The sequence below is a fragment of the Botryllus schlosseri genome, chromosome 4 (genome assembly GCF_051294905.1).
Source record: "Botryllus schlosseri isolate E-star chromosome 4, Bs_hap1, whole genome shotgun sequence".
Classification (NCBI taxonomy): Eukaryota; Metazoa; Chordata; class Ascidiacea; order Stolidobranchia; family Styelidae; genus Botryllus; species Botryllus schlosseri.
Window position 1 is genome coordinate 26,750,407 of NC_137239.1, and position 13,150 is coordinate 26,763,556.

The 13,150-nt window shown below is 43.6% G+C and overlaps 3 protein-coding genes across 3 annotated transcripts in view; all 3 read left to right on the forward strand.

Moving 5' to 3' along the window:
- Positions 1-4,275: 4,275 nt before the first annotated feature.
- Positions 4,276-6,777, forward strand: LOC145438366 (flap endonuclease 1-like). Its single transcript, XM_080315770.1, has one exon. It carries the CDS (start codon positions 4,352-4,354, stop codon positions 5,486-5,488), a length of 1,137 nt encoding a protein of 378 aa, XP_080171896.1. The 5' UTR covers positions 4,276-4,351; the 3' UTR covers positions 5,489-6,777.
- A 32-nt stretch (positions 6,778-6,809) lies between these two features.
- Positions 6,810-12,799, forward strand: LOC145438346 (uncharacterized). Its single transcript, XM_080315740.1, has one exon. The coding sequence runs from the start codon at positions 6,811-6,813 to the stop codon at positions 10,222-10,224; it is 3,414 nt and encodes a 1,137-aa protein (XP_080171866.1). The 5' UTR covers position 6,810; the 3' UTR covers positions 10,225-12,799.
- A 35-nt stretch (positions 12,800-12,834) lies between these two features.
- The window catches only part of LOC145438343 (unconventional myosin-XVIIIa-like), a 63,870-nt gene continuing 63,554 nt past the window's right edge, over positions 12,835-13,150 (forward strand). Inside the window, exon 1 of the mRNA XM_080315734.1 lies at positions 12,835-12,991. Coding sequence (XP_080171860.1) covers positions 12,839-12,991 — 153 coding nt within the window. The 5' untranslated portion in view covers positions 12,835-12,838. The remainder of the gene's footprint in view (positions 12,992-13,150) is intronic.

Sequence of the window (13,150 nt, forward strand, 5' to 3'; positions counted from 1 at the left end):
AGCATGTTGACACTTGTGCATGGTGATATATGAGCATGGTGACATGTTAGCATGGTGACAAATGAGCATGGGGACACTTGCGCATGCGACACTTGAGCATGCGACACTTGATCATGCGACACTTGAGCATGCGACACTTGAGCATGCGACACTTGAGCATGCGACACTTGAGCATGCGACACTTGAGCATGCGACACTTGGGCATGCGACATTTGGGCATGCGACACTTGAGCATGCGACACTTGAGCATGCGACACTTGGGCATGCGACACTTGAGCATGCGACACTTGAGCATGCGACACTTGAGCATGCGACACTTAAGCATTTGTCATTTCTTAGTGTGTAGTTAACTAGCGTCAAAATCATGGATTTATACCAGTCCGAAATTGATATATCTCCCCTCCTCCAACCCTAATATCCCCCCTCCCAACTTTGATACCCATCACCTTAACCCTAATCTTGGGATACCGTAACCCTAACGCAAAGCCTAATCCTAACCCTAACTCTAACCCTAATCTTGGGATACCTCAACACCTTAACCCTAACCCTAACCAGCCCTAATATCCCTCCTCCCAACCCTAATACTCAATACTCATCACCCCCAACCCTAATGTTGGGATACCTTAACCCTAACCCTAACCCTAACCAACCCTAATATCCCCCTCCCAACCCTAATACTCATCACCCCCGAACCCTAATCTTGGGATACCTTGACTCTAACCCTAACCAACCCTAATATCCATCCCCCCAACCCTAATCTTGGGAAACCTTAACTCCAATATGGACCCTAATCATAACCCTAACCTAACCTAACCCTAATCCTAACCCTAAGCAAACCCTAATCTTAACCCTAACCTAACCCTAATCATAACCCTAACCCACCTCCAACCCTAATGTCCCCCCTACCCACCCACGGCACGTAAAACTAAAATAATATAACAAGTCCCGTGTCGAAATGCGAATTTGCAATCGCTTTCGTCTCACAAAAGGATATATTCTTTTAGTTCGTCTGATACGTGTTATGGGAAGGTGTGTCGTCTGATAACCTGCTAGAGTTGTAACCTGAGTCCCACGTAATGTGTGGCTGGGTAGATATACTTAGCTCTTTTCGTAGCAGACGCACGTCCCTGCGTTTAGTCCTTGATCTGACAACTTCAACGTGAATAAACGACAGGATTGCCTCAGATAGATATATTGGTCGAATATGCATGGAATATATACAGTAGGATATCGCAGATGAGTCTAGCTTGTAAAATGAGATGCACGAGCTGATAAATGGCAAGTCACGTGGTAGCGAGAAGAAAGATATAAGTCACGTGATATACAGATATGGGCGATGTTCCGATGTACCATAATGATGTTGTATCTTACAAAGTGTATGAACCGTGAGAGGGCGCAGGGCGTCCCACAGTGTAAACGATTCCAATATATGTGGAGCAATGACAACCTTTATCGCTTTACCGTGATATTTGGAGCTTTTCAGACAAATCTATACGGTCACATGCTCAAGTGTCGCATGCTCAAAAGTCGCATGCTCAAGTGTCGCATGCTCAAGTGTCGCATGCTCAAGTGTCGCATGCCCAAGTGTCGCATGCTCAAGTGTCGCATGCTCAAGTGTAGCATGCCCACATGCTCAAATGTCGCATGCTCAAGTGTCGCATGCTCAAGTGTCTCATGCTCAAGTGTCGCATGCTCAAGTGTCACATGCTCAAGTGTCGCATGCTCAAGTGTCGCATGCCCAAATGTCGCATGCCCAAGTGTCGCATGCTCAAGTGTCTGCATATCCACGTGTCGCATGCTCAAGTGTCTGCATGTAGACGTGTCGCATGCTCAAGTGTCGCATGCGTACATGACCCCATGCTCATGTGCACATTTGCTCTTATGTCCCCATGCCCATGTGTCCATATGCGCATGTGTGCCCATGCTCTTGTGTACCCATGCTCATGTGTCGTCAAGGCTCATGTATCGCATGCTCATGTGTCACCATGCTCAAGTGGCACTTATTAAATTGTCACCATGTTGACGTGTCCCTATGCTCACGTGTATCCATGCTCGTGTGTCCCTATACTTATGTGTCCCCATGCTAATATGTCCTCATGTTAATATGTCCCTGTGCTGATATGTCTACATGCCCACGAGTCGCCATGACCAAAAGTCGCTATGCTCAAGTGTCGCATGCTCAAGTGTCGCTTGCTATTGTGTCGCATGCTAATATGTCCACGGACCTATTTCGACATCGCGTGTTCTGGCGTGCCGGCGCGATTTGATTTAAAAGCAAATAGTAATGTGGTTACACGACACCGTTTTATCGGGTCATATATATATTCTTCTTCGAACCATTTGAACTACCCCGATACTCATTCATGTTGAAGGTATTTTATATACGTTGCGTTCATGTTGCTCGACGACAGCAACACGTGCTATAGATCGTTCGGCAGGGCAAGGGCAGCACCACACCAGTGACGTTTTCTTGTTTTGTAGCGAAAAATATGAATCCAGGGTTGATGAGATTGAGTGCACAATAGATACATCTCGCTCACAAATTCCAGATATGCAGAAACCATTACTTACTTTATTGAAGTTTCGTATAAGTAGGTAGTCTGCTTTAAACTTCGTGTAAAAAGTAAATTCGTTATCCTCCAAGTAAGGTAAGACAGAATATTTGAGATGTGTTCTCGGCAGTTGGCGCTTGCCACTTGATATACATACTGCCAAGCAGGAAACTGCTCTAGACCTATATAGGCTACCGTGTTTGTATATCAGTCTCTGATTGTCAGACAATGTGCCATTTCACAAGTACGTTTCGCTTTAGGGTCCGGATGTACACGTTTATTTACGATGGGCTTTGTCCTGGTTGATTGAAAGTACATATTTTCAAAGGCTCCGTGATGCATGGGTTAAAAACCACTGGTCAAACAATAGGCCGTCCGACATTTGAACATGCTACATAATAAAATAAAAACAGCTGAGCGTGTGACTTCAAAACCTTGGGACGAACTCTAACTTCGACTTCAACCCACATCATTTATAGTGTCGCATGGTCGTGCATGTTCATTGTCTGTGCCCGCAGTTTAATCTTTCTTGTCAGATTTCACACATCAACTATATATAATATGTCATCCAGCTCTAGTATTAGTCTCTAGTCTGTTGCAAAACCAACCGTCAAGTTCAAAGAATTCTAATAACATGCAATTAATTGCTGGCGGAGTCATCTTTCGAAGGTCATGGAGTTTTAGAAATTTCAATAAATCTTAAACTTCAACAGTTATTTATCATAAGTAGGCTGTCTGGACTGAGAAAATCTAATTTCGTAAGCTCAAGATCTCATTTCTCTAAAAAAACGTTGCCAAGGAGAACTCTGGCCTACAAAATAGCGCTCATGCCGTGAGTAGAATATGTCAATCAGAAGTGGTCGTGGTAGGGTTGCGACAAGACATTGCCATTACTTTACAAATAATGACAAATCTTAGATAAGGACGTTATGGCAACTCTGGTTTTATTCCATACAAGCTATATGCCCCACTGAAAACAGCATCATATTGCAAGTGTAGAAAAGCCTGCCCTAACATAATCCCTTTTCCAATTGTATCATGCCGTTGCTGTGTTCGCATTACAAGGTGTATGTATGAAACGTTTGTCCGAAATAACAAATTATGTCAGAATTGACTGGTTGCCCAAATCTATACACACTATGCGTAAGTGTCTATGGTTGCCTACATGTGAACAAAGTGAGCAAACCGAATTGTGTTTACTACTTAAGGAGAGTGAATTATACCAAGATTTGTTTAAGACTTGTAGATACAAGTGGTATATTTACACGTCATTTTTTATATATATATAAATACACCGATGCAAAATTTATGCCCAAGGACGGAGTAAAAGCTCACATGTATACGAATTGTATAGCAGGATACAGTAATAACGGAATGTACTTTGATTGTTGGAGGCAACCAACTAGCCATGCCCTATCCAAATTGAAATTGCCTAGTGTCATATAATTTTGCAACATATGATTATAATGTACGATATTTTATATTCTTTGAAAATCAATCGATTCAGTACAGAATTGATTACGATATTCATATTGAATATTTTCGGCTGACACTCGTACGAAGGCCTACAAAGTTCTTATGAATTCTCCGCACTAGTTGTTGACAATTGTCCCTGACGAGTGTCAGCCAAATATCCGGTTCAATTAAAATAAAAAGTAAAATAGAGTAAAATAAAAAGTAAAATATAGATGTTACGTACGTAAATCATGCTATTGGGGTCCTTTTTCATCAATTGTTCCATGTCGTTTCTTTTGAATGTATTCAGAGAACTATAAACTAATTACACAAAGTCTGAAAACATGGGTATTCTCGGCTTGTCGAAGCTGATCTGCGATAAAGCACCGTCGTCCGTCAAGGAGAACGACATAAAAAATTATTTCGGCCGCAAAGTCGCGATCGACGCTTCCATGGCCATCTATCAGTTCCTAATCGCAATTCGTCAAGACGGTAACCAGCTAACTAACGACGAAGGTGAAGTGACGAGCCATCTGGCCGGATTATTTTACCGCACCATCCGAATGCTAGACAACGGAATAAAACCGGTGTATGTTTTCGACGGCAAACCGCCGCAAATGAAATCGGGAGAGCTCGCTAAGAGAAAAGAAAGAAGGGAAGAGGCGCAGAAGAAACTGGATGAAGCTACCGAAGCCGGGGAAACGGTCGAGATCGATAAATACCAAAGACGCCTTGTGAAAGTCACTCCAGCTCATATGGATGACTGTAAAAGACTTCTAACATTGATGGGTATTCCTGTAATTACCGCACCGAGCGAAGCAGAGGCACAGTGTGCCAATTTGGTCCAAGCCGGTAAAGTGTACGCCGTCGCCACTGAAGACATGGACGCCCTGACCTTCGCGACGACCAAGTTACTGCGACACATGACTTTCAGCGAAGCTCGCAAAATGCCGATCCAAGAATTCACGTTGGCGCGCGTGCTCGAAGAAATGGAGATGACGCAAGATCAATTCATCGATCTTTGCATCTTGCTGGGGTGCGATTACTGCAACTCGATCAGAGGTATCGGTCCCAAACGTGCCTACGAGTTGATCAAGCAACACAAGAACATTGAAACCATTTTGCAAAATATTGACAAAAAGAAATACACTGTTCCTGAGGACTGGCTTTACAAGGAAGCCAGGCAGATGTTTGTAAAGCCGGAAGTATCACAATCTGATAGCATTGAATTAAAATGGAGAGACCCTGACGAAGAGAAACTCATTGAATTTATGTGTACCGAAAAAGGATTTAACGAGGAACGGATTAGAAATGGCGTTAAAAAATTGGTTAAGAGCAAAAAACAAAGCACACAAGGACGTTTGGACGATTTTTTCAAGGTCAAAGTGTCGACTGGCACCACCGTCAAGAGAAAGTCGGATCCAAAAGGAAAGTCGAATTCGGCAAAGAAACCAAAGAAGGAATTCAAAAGAGGACGCTAATTGATGTGCTGCACGTACTTGAACCGCGATTAGTTTCCTGGCGTTATGGCACAACAACTGCATAATAATTCGAACTGCTTTCAGGACTTTGTGCATATTATTAGGTGTTTGCGCATACTGTGGCTAATTTGTGTTGAATAATTGGGTAATGAAACCTTTGTAGCTCATTGAGATCATCTCTCTTCGATGCACCGGTCTATATACAAGCGTTTTGTAATAGTCATGAAAAGGTTCTCATTTTCAATTTGTACAGTTACATTCACTTTGTTTGGTTTGTGTCTTACCTGAGAATTTAGGATGTTCCTGACAATCCAGACATTTGATTGCTGGTCGCTGACATTGATTTAATAATAATGTTGTGTGTCCTTCAATCAGGATTGATGATTTTGTTTCTTGTGATGATTCTGCTCTTTTCTCTTTTGTTGAGTTATTCCCAGACTATGTCTATTGAATTGATATATCTACAGTAGTTAGTGTTGCTTTGAGTCATGGCATAGAGACACTGGACTTATTTTTCCTAATGAAGCATCGTGACAATTCAATTGTAGCAGCCACAGCTTTCGTGGTGAAGATATTATAGTCCAATTTGCCGAGGCATCACTGAGATTTTTTGTTATCTGTCTGTACATGCAAATGCTAAAGTGAAGTATACAGATAATAAGCAATTAATGATTGACAACTTCTACCTGGAGTGCGTAGGATGTAGAGTAGACATTTAAAATATGATTCAATATTAGTTATGTGTAGAATGTGATTTTTAGACAATGTGTAACTGTAGTCAGTGTAGTGGTCTGCATTGGTCACTTTCAATCACAATCATCCTGCCAAGACAGTAAATGTACCTATGAATTGCAATGTTGTAGAACCGCTTTTCATTACTTTTGACCATAGTGACTGTTCCAGTTAGCTGTTTTGAAGTATTCTTTGTCACGATAGTGGTATTGAATTATTGCAGATTTTTGTGCATATGTAAATGCTGCAGGCGTTGTAGTAGTTGTATCATTCTTTGTAGGAACTATTTTTTCCATAGTGGGAGTCAGAATTGAACAATTGTCCATTATTTGACGATGTTGCTTGTTGACACTACAGCCAGTAGAGGAGTGTGCCTGCAGTTTCTGGAAATCAATTAATATTGCTGATATTGCCTTCTGTTCATTCATGCTGTTGTGAAATGTGTTATAGTGTCACTGCCATCTATTTCCGTGCACGAATGTTGTATGGTTACAGTTTGTTTGCCACTGCCTTTCTGTTTGGATAACACTTTTGATACAATTCATGTTTTTTTTAGATTTACCATATAATTATTGAAAATCTGAGACAATATGAAAAATATACCGAGCAAACTACCTACTGACGGGGTGTCCTGTCCGTCGCAACTCATGGATTCTCTTGTGTACAAATACTTCATGGAGAAGAACATGACCAAAATGGCCAACGAGTTTCAGAAAGTGACCGACGCTAAGCTGCCGGACGCCAACAGTCCTACGGTCCAGGATTTAATGCACGTTTGGAAAGAATCCAAAACTGGGAAAGGCAAAGCAAACGGAAACGGATCTGTTGTCAATTCGAAAAAGCGTAAAAGAGCACGTCATCCTGATCCGAAATCCAGTTCGGAAGGCGATTTTTCTTCTGAAGATGAAAAACCGCCGAAAAAGGTCCAGAAACAAGATTCTGAATCCAGCGAGAGTGATGATTCTTCAGATGAGTCGTCTGACGAGGAAGACACGAAAACTGCAGTTGTGAAGAAGGCGGAATCATCGAGTTCGAGCGATAGCGAATCATCAATGTCCGACGAGGAAATGTCGCCAGTCGCTAAAAAGGTGGAGCCGGCCAAGAAAAATACAGAGTCATGTAAGAAAACTGCAGAATCATCCAGCTCGGACTCGGATAGTGAATCTGAAGACGACACAAAGAAGCCAAAAGCTGCTCCAGCCAAAACCGCAATGAAGCCTGTGTCTGCGAAGATAAGTGCTGAATCGTCGAGCTCGTCAGAGTCAGACAGTGACTCGGCGGAAAAGGCAGTGAAGCCCGTTCTGAAATTAGATCCCAAGTCAAAAGCGAAGAGTGCCCCGGCTAAAAAGCCCGCGGAATCGTCCAGTTCAGAGTCCGAATCAGACAGCGAATCGGAGAAAGAAAAAACGAAATCGAAGCCTGTGAAAACGGCACGCAAGGCTAAAAAACCTGCGGGGGCGCCTTCCAAGAAGCCCGTTGCGGCGAAAAAAGCGGAGTCCTCCAGTTCTGAATCGGATTCCGATAGTGATTCAGATGAAGAGCCCGCTAAACCTAAATCTGCTCCTGTAGCTGTCAAAACACAGGCCAAACCAGCACCAGCGAAGAAGGCCCCGGCCAAGAAAGAGGCAGAGTCTTCCAGTTCTGAATCTGATTCCGATAGTGATTCAGAAGAGGAGCCTGCTAAACCCAAATCTACTCCGGCAGCCGCCAAAACACAGGCCAAACCAACGGCAGTTAAGAATGCGCCAGCAAAGAAACAAGCCGAGTCTTCTAGTTCTGAATCGGATAGTGATTCAGATGAAGAGGTTGCTAAACCCAAATCTACTCCTGCAGCCGCCAAAACACAGGCCAAACCAACGGCAGTTAAGAAAGCGCCAGCAAAGAAACAAGCCGAGTCTTCCAGTTCTGAATCGGATAGTGATTCAGATGAAGAGGCTGCCAAACCCAAGTCTACTCCTGTAGCTGCTAAAACTCAGGCCAAACCAGCGCCAGCCAAAAAAGCACAGGCTAAGAAACCTGCGGAATCATCCAGTTCTGAATCCGATTCAGATGAAGAACCCGCTAAACCCAAATCAACTCCGGTGCCTGCCAAAACGCAGTCCAAACCAGTTAAGAAAGTACCAGCCAAGAAGCAGGCCGAGTCTTCCAGTTCTGACTCTGACTCCGACAGTGATTCTGAAGAGGAGTCTGTAAAATCCAAACCTGTTCAGGTAGCTACCAAAACGCAAGCCAAACCAACGGAAGCTAAGAAGGCACCGGTAACTGCCAAAAAGGCTAAACCAGCGCCAGCAAAGAAGACCGCAGCCAAGAAACAGGCCGAGTCTTCCAGTTCTGAATCTGATTCCGATAGTGATTCAGATGAGGAGCCCGCTAAACCTAAATCCGCTCCTGTAGCTGTCAAAACACAGGCCAAACCAGCACCAGCGAAGAAGGCCCCGGCCAAGAAAGAGGCAGAGTCTTCCAGTTCTGAATCTGATTCCGATAGTGATTCAGAAGAGGAGTCTGCTAAACCCAAATCTGCCCCGGTAGCTGCCAAAACACAGGCCAAACCAGTGCCAGCGAAGAAGGCCCCGGCCAAGAAAGAGGCAGAGTCTTCCAGTTCTGAATCGGATTCCGACAGTGATTCAGAAGAGGAGCCCGCTAAACCTAAACCTACTCCGAAAGCTGCCAAAACACAGGCCAAACCAGCGCCAGCGAAGAAGGCCCCTGCCAAGAAACAGGCCGAGTCTTCCAGTTCTGAATCTGATTCCGATAGTGATTCAGAGAAGGAACCGGCAAAGCCTAAATCCACTCCTGTGTCTGCACAAACACAGGCCAAGCCTGCACTAGCCAAGAAGGCCCCAGTCAAGAAACAGGCTGAGTCTTCCAGTTCTGAATCAGATTCCGATAGTGATTCAGAAGAGAAGCCCGCTAAATCCAAATCTGCCCCGATAGCCGCCAAAACGCAGGCCAAACCAGTGCCAGCGAAGAAGGCGCGGGCCAAGAAACAGGCCGAGTCTTCCAGTTCTGAATCTGACTCTGATAGTGATTCGGATGAGGAACCCGCCAAGCCTAAAGCTGCTCCAGTACCCGCCAAAGCAGCAGCAGCGAAGCCAGTACAGGCTAAGAAAGTAGCAGCCAATAAGCCTGCTGAGTCTTCCAGTTCTGAATCCGACTCTGATAGTGATTCTGAAGAAGAGACTGTAAAATCCAAACCCGCTCAGGCAGCTGCGAAAAAACCTTCCAAACCTACACCAGCCAAGAAAGGACCCGTACCTGCAACAGTACTGATTATACCAGTCCCGCCAGAGACGTCCAGTTCTGAATCCGAGAGCGAATCTGACGATGAAGCAGCAAAAGTGAAATCGGCCCCCGTAGTTGCCAAGAAACCAGTACAGGCGAAGAAGGCTCCAGTTACGAAGCAAGCAGAGTCTTCCAGTTCTGAATCGGACTCCGATAGCGATTCAGATGAGGAGCCAGCCAAACCCAAATCTACTAAAACCGCAGCGAAAGCCCCGACCAAACCAGCACCAGCCAAGAAAACTGTGTCTAAGAAAACCGCAGAGTCTTCAAGCTCCGAATCTGACTCGGATAGCGATTCTGAGGAGGAGACCAAAGCTTCAAAGCCCGCGCCGATTAAGAAAGCGCCCGCTACGCAACCCACTAAAAAAGCCCCGGTCAAACGAAAAGCCGAGTCGTCCAGCTCGGAATCGGACAGTGACTCGGCAGAAGAAACCAAGCCTGCTGCCAAAAAAAGCGTCACGCCAAACACCAAGGCCACCAGTAAAGCTGCAATGACGTCTGACTCGAGTGAAGACTCGTCTTCGGATGACTCTTCTGACTCTGAGAACGAAAAGCCGAAAAATGTTAGCATCAACAGCTGCATGCGGACACCAAAGCCTATCGCGAATTCGACCCCGTCTAACGTGGCTGGTTTGAAAAGAAAAGCAGGCGCTGTTGGTAAGGGAAAGGAAAACGCGGCGTCACCGGCGACTAAGAAACGCAAGGTGCAGAAGAATAAGTGATGCGAGCGTTGACGCATTAAGCTGTAAAAATGCTGCAATTTGTGATCGCGACGGCGCTGATATGTGGTCTGGCTCGCTTCCGTGCTTTGGAAAGAGTAGGAAACCGATTGCTGGCTTACGAATCAAAATCTTTCTTTCCCGATAATTATTTTTCTTGATACCGTGGGTTTTATGGATTGTTGCATTGCTTGTGTTGTTTATAATGTGCTAGGTTTTCTTGTTGCTGCCAATCGGGTCCATGAAAACCAGGGCTTCCCAAACTTCCAAGGTCGCGACCCCGAATTTCGATTTGAAACAGTTGCGCGACCTCACCTCTCAATTTGGCGTGCTGGTTGCTAATAACTGGTCAGCACCTTCGCCCAAACCACGGCGTAGGTGTGAATTAGGAACTAGTCAAACTATGTCCTTTGGTTAAGAAACTCAATCGAGACTATAGCAGCGTATATAGGATAGGTCTTCTGGAATGATTCTATAGATATTTGATTGAAGTATGGGCAAGTGCTGCTAAGTGAAATATAGTGTCATGCGAGATACAGATAACGATCCGTAAGTTATTGGGCCGAGCGTTTGTTCTGTTACCACATACCACGACAGGTCACTCGTAGTTTTCCTGGAAAGAAAAAGTACTGTTTTATTGCATTTTATTATGCTCCAGACACTTTAATCTTCATTGCGGTGGCCAGACACCCGCCTTATGTTATAGTAAGTGAAAAGTGACGCTTCAACTGGTGCCTTGTTTACTGGGTTCGTATTCCTCAGAGGTTGTGTTTTCTTCTATTTTGAAAAATGAACTGAAACATTCAGAAATGAGCTGCCGAAAGTATCTGCTTGATTGGCATTCTTCTAATAGTCATTAGTGTTCAAATTACGTCTACAAGACCCCAGAAAATAGGCAAACGACTCCAGTGGGGTCGCGACCCCTAGTTTGGGAACCCCTTATGAAGACTGAAACTTTGCTTTACGTACTGCCATGATGTATTGCTGTGTGACTGCATACTATGAATCATTCGGGGCTCAGATCTTCACAGTTGCACAAAACAATTTGTTCATAATGTTAATTTATTCACTGAAAGCTACTGAATGACTGTCACTGTCATCAGAAATAAACATCAGTAGTACTGTGAATCAAATTCAAAATGTAGGAAATTGTGTAATGTTGGTACCGTACCACGCTGTATACTAGTTGTTTGTTTTCGTTATTACGTCACGCAGACAAAATATTTCCTACATTTTGAATTTGATTCACTGCATTACTGACGTTCGCTACCGATGAGATTCAGTCGAAGAGCTTATACTGAATAAATTAACGATATGAAGATTATGAAGATATTGTGTCATGTAAGACTTGGAATTCAGTGTCATGTGCAAAGGAAAGATATTATAGCGCTTTTCTTCTTTGTTGCTTTGCCGGCGAAGCTGGTATTTGCGCTATTTGAAGCTTTTGTCAGCATTGTTTGCAATCATGCACCAGTACTGGAAATTATTAGCAATATTTTTCATGCAATATTTGGTGTGGTGAAAAATCGGGTATTTTGTACATACATGAATTTGAGTGCTTGGTTCTTTTTGGCTGATGCTTTTGAATGATTGATTGTACGGCTCCGGGGTTGGCTGGATTTTTGGGTGTGCTAAATTGGAAAAAAATTGTTTCTCGCTATCGTATCAAATGTCTTCATGCGCACAACGAAATTTAGTAGTGACGTCAATCAGATTTTGTCCACGCACGGTCAAAACTTCTGTATATTATGTCTGAGAATCTTTTTGTGTGTACGCTTTTGTAGTCTGCACCAACAATAAATTACTCCTTGTCCCTGATTTTACGGCAATGATGGATTACTCGTTACATTCACATCCTCTCACAGCCCAAACAATTGTTGAATTTTGCAGTCGGAAGCAATCTTTTTACCTGCTGCCAAATCACATCAATATTACATACACATTGTATCCCGCGGCACAGTTGAGTTACGGAAATGAATTTTTCAGTGATTCTTCGCAAAATATCACAGTATGCCTCCACCGGTCGAGTGGTTGTTGAAAGCAAGGATTTGACCTCTAAATTGCATGGTAACAAGCTGCTGGACGATATTTCAGCTCGTTTGACAGCATCATTTCGAACATAAGATGCAGGCCTATTTATAGATGGTATCCCATGTTACAGCCAACAAGAAGGAATAGTTACATTTGTACTTTTCTTCGTGATCTTGAAAGCATTTTGTAAAACGGTTAGCTTTCTTTGCTATATATAGTATCTGTATGTGGCTGTCTGCATTTAGACTTCTTTTAAATCAGGATTTACTTGCAACACGACGGGTAATTTTTGGTATTGGTGAATTGTAAATTTAGAACGTTCATGAAATCGCGTGGATGGATCGATTGCATTCTTCATGTTACCTTGCTAATTACTAGTACTGTTTTTACCATTAATTTTCGCCTCTGATGTACAAATTACCTTGCGAGTTACCCTGTTACAGCTACATCCAACCATCCAGCAACGTTACTACTAGTACTACCGCCCCGAAATATGCGTTGTCTTTTTGTGTGCGCCGTAACGCAATCTTTCTGTGACATTGTTTAGGCGTTTCCTTGTCTAGTCTAAACTGATAGTGACGGCAAGATGTTTGGCCGGAAGAAGAAAAAGGATAAAAAGCACAAACCGGGAATGACAGATGCGGAATTGAGTAAGCTAAATGAAGTCGCGGAAAGGCGGGGATTCTTTAACGTGAAGAAGTCTTCAAAACACGAATCTCACAAAAAGAGTGAACCAACGGTAATGATGAGAATAGACTTCATCATTTTTTTAATGAATTCATCACCAAGTATGTACGCCAATTTGACCCTCTAGTTGCACCGTAGGCTGCCAGAATCCAAGCAAAGAGATTCCAATATCATGGGTTCACTGCCTTGATGTTTCGTCAAAAGACTGCAG

Coding starts and splice junctions, on each gene's coding strand:
- LOC145438366 (XM_080315770.1), top strand. CDS start 4,352: ATGGGTATTCTCGGCTTGTCGAAGCTGATCTGCGATAAAGCACCGTCG.
- LOC145438346 (XM_080315740.1), top strand. CDS start 6,811: ATGAAAAATATACCGAGCAAACTACCTACTGACGGGGTGTCCTGTCCG.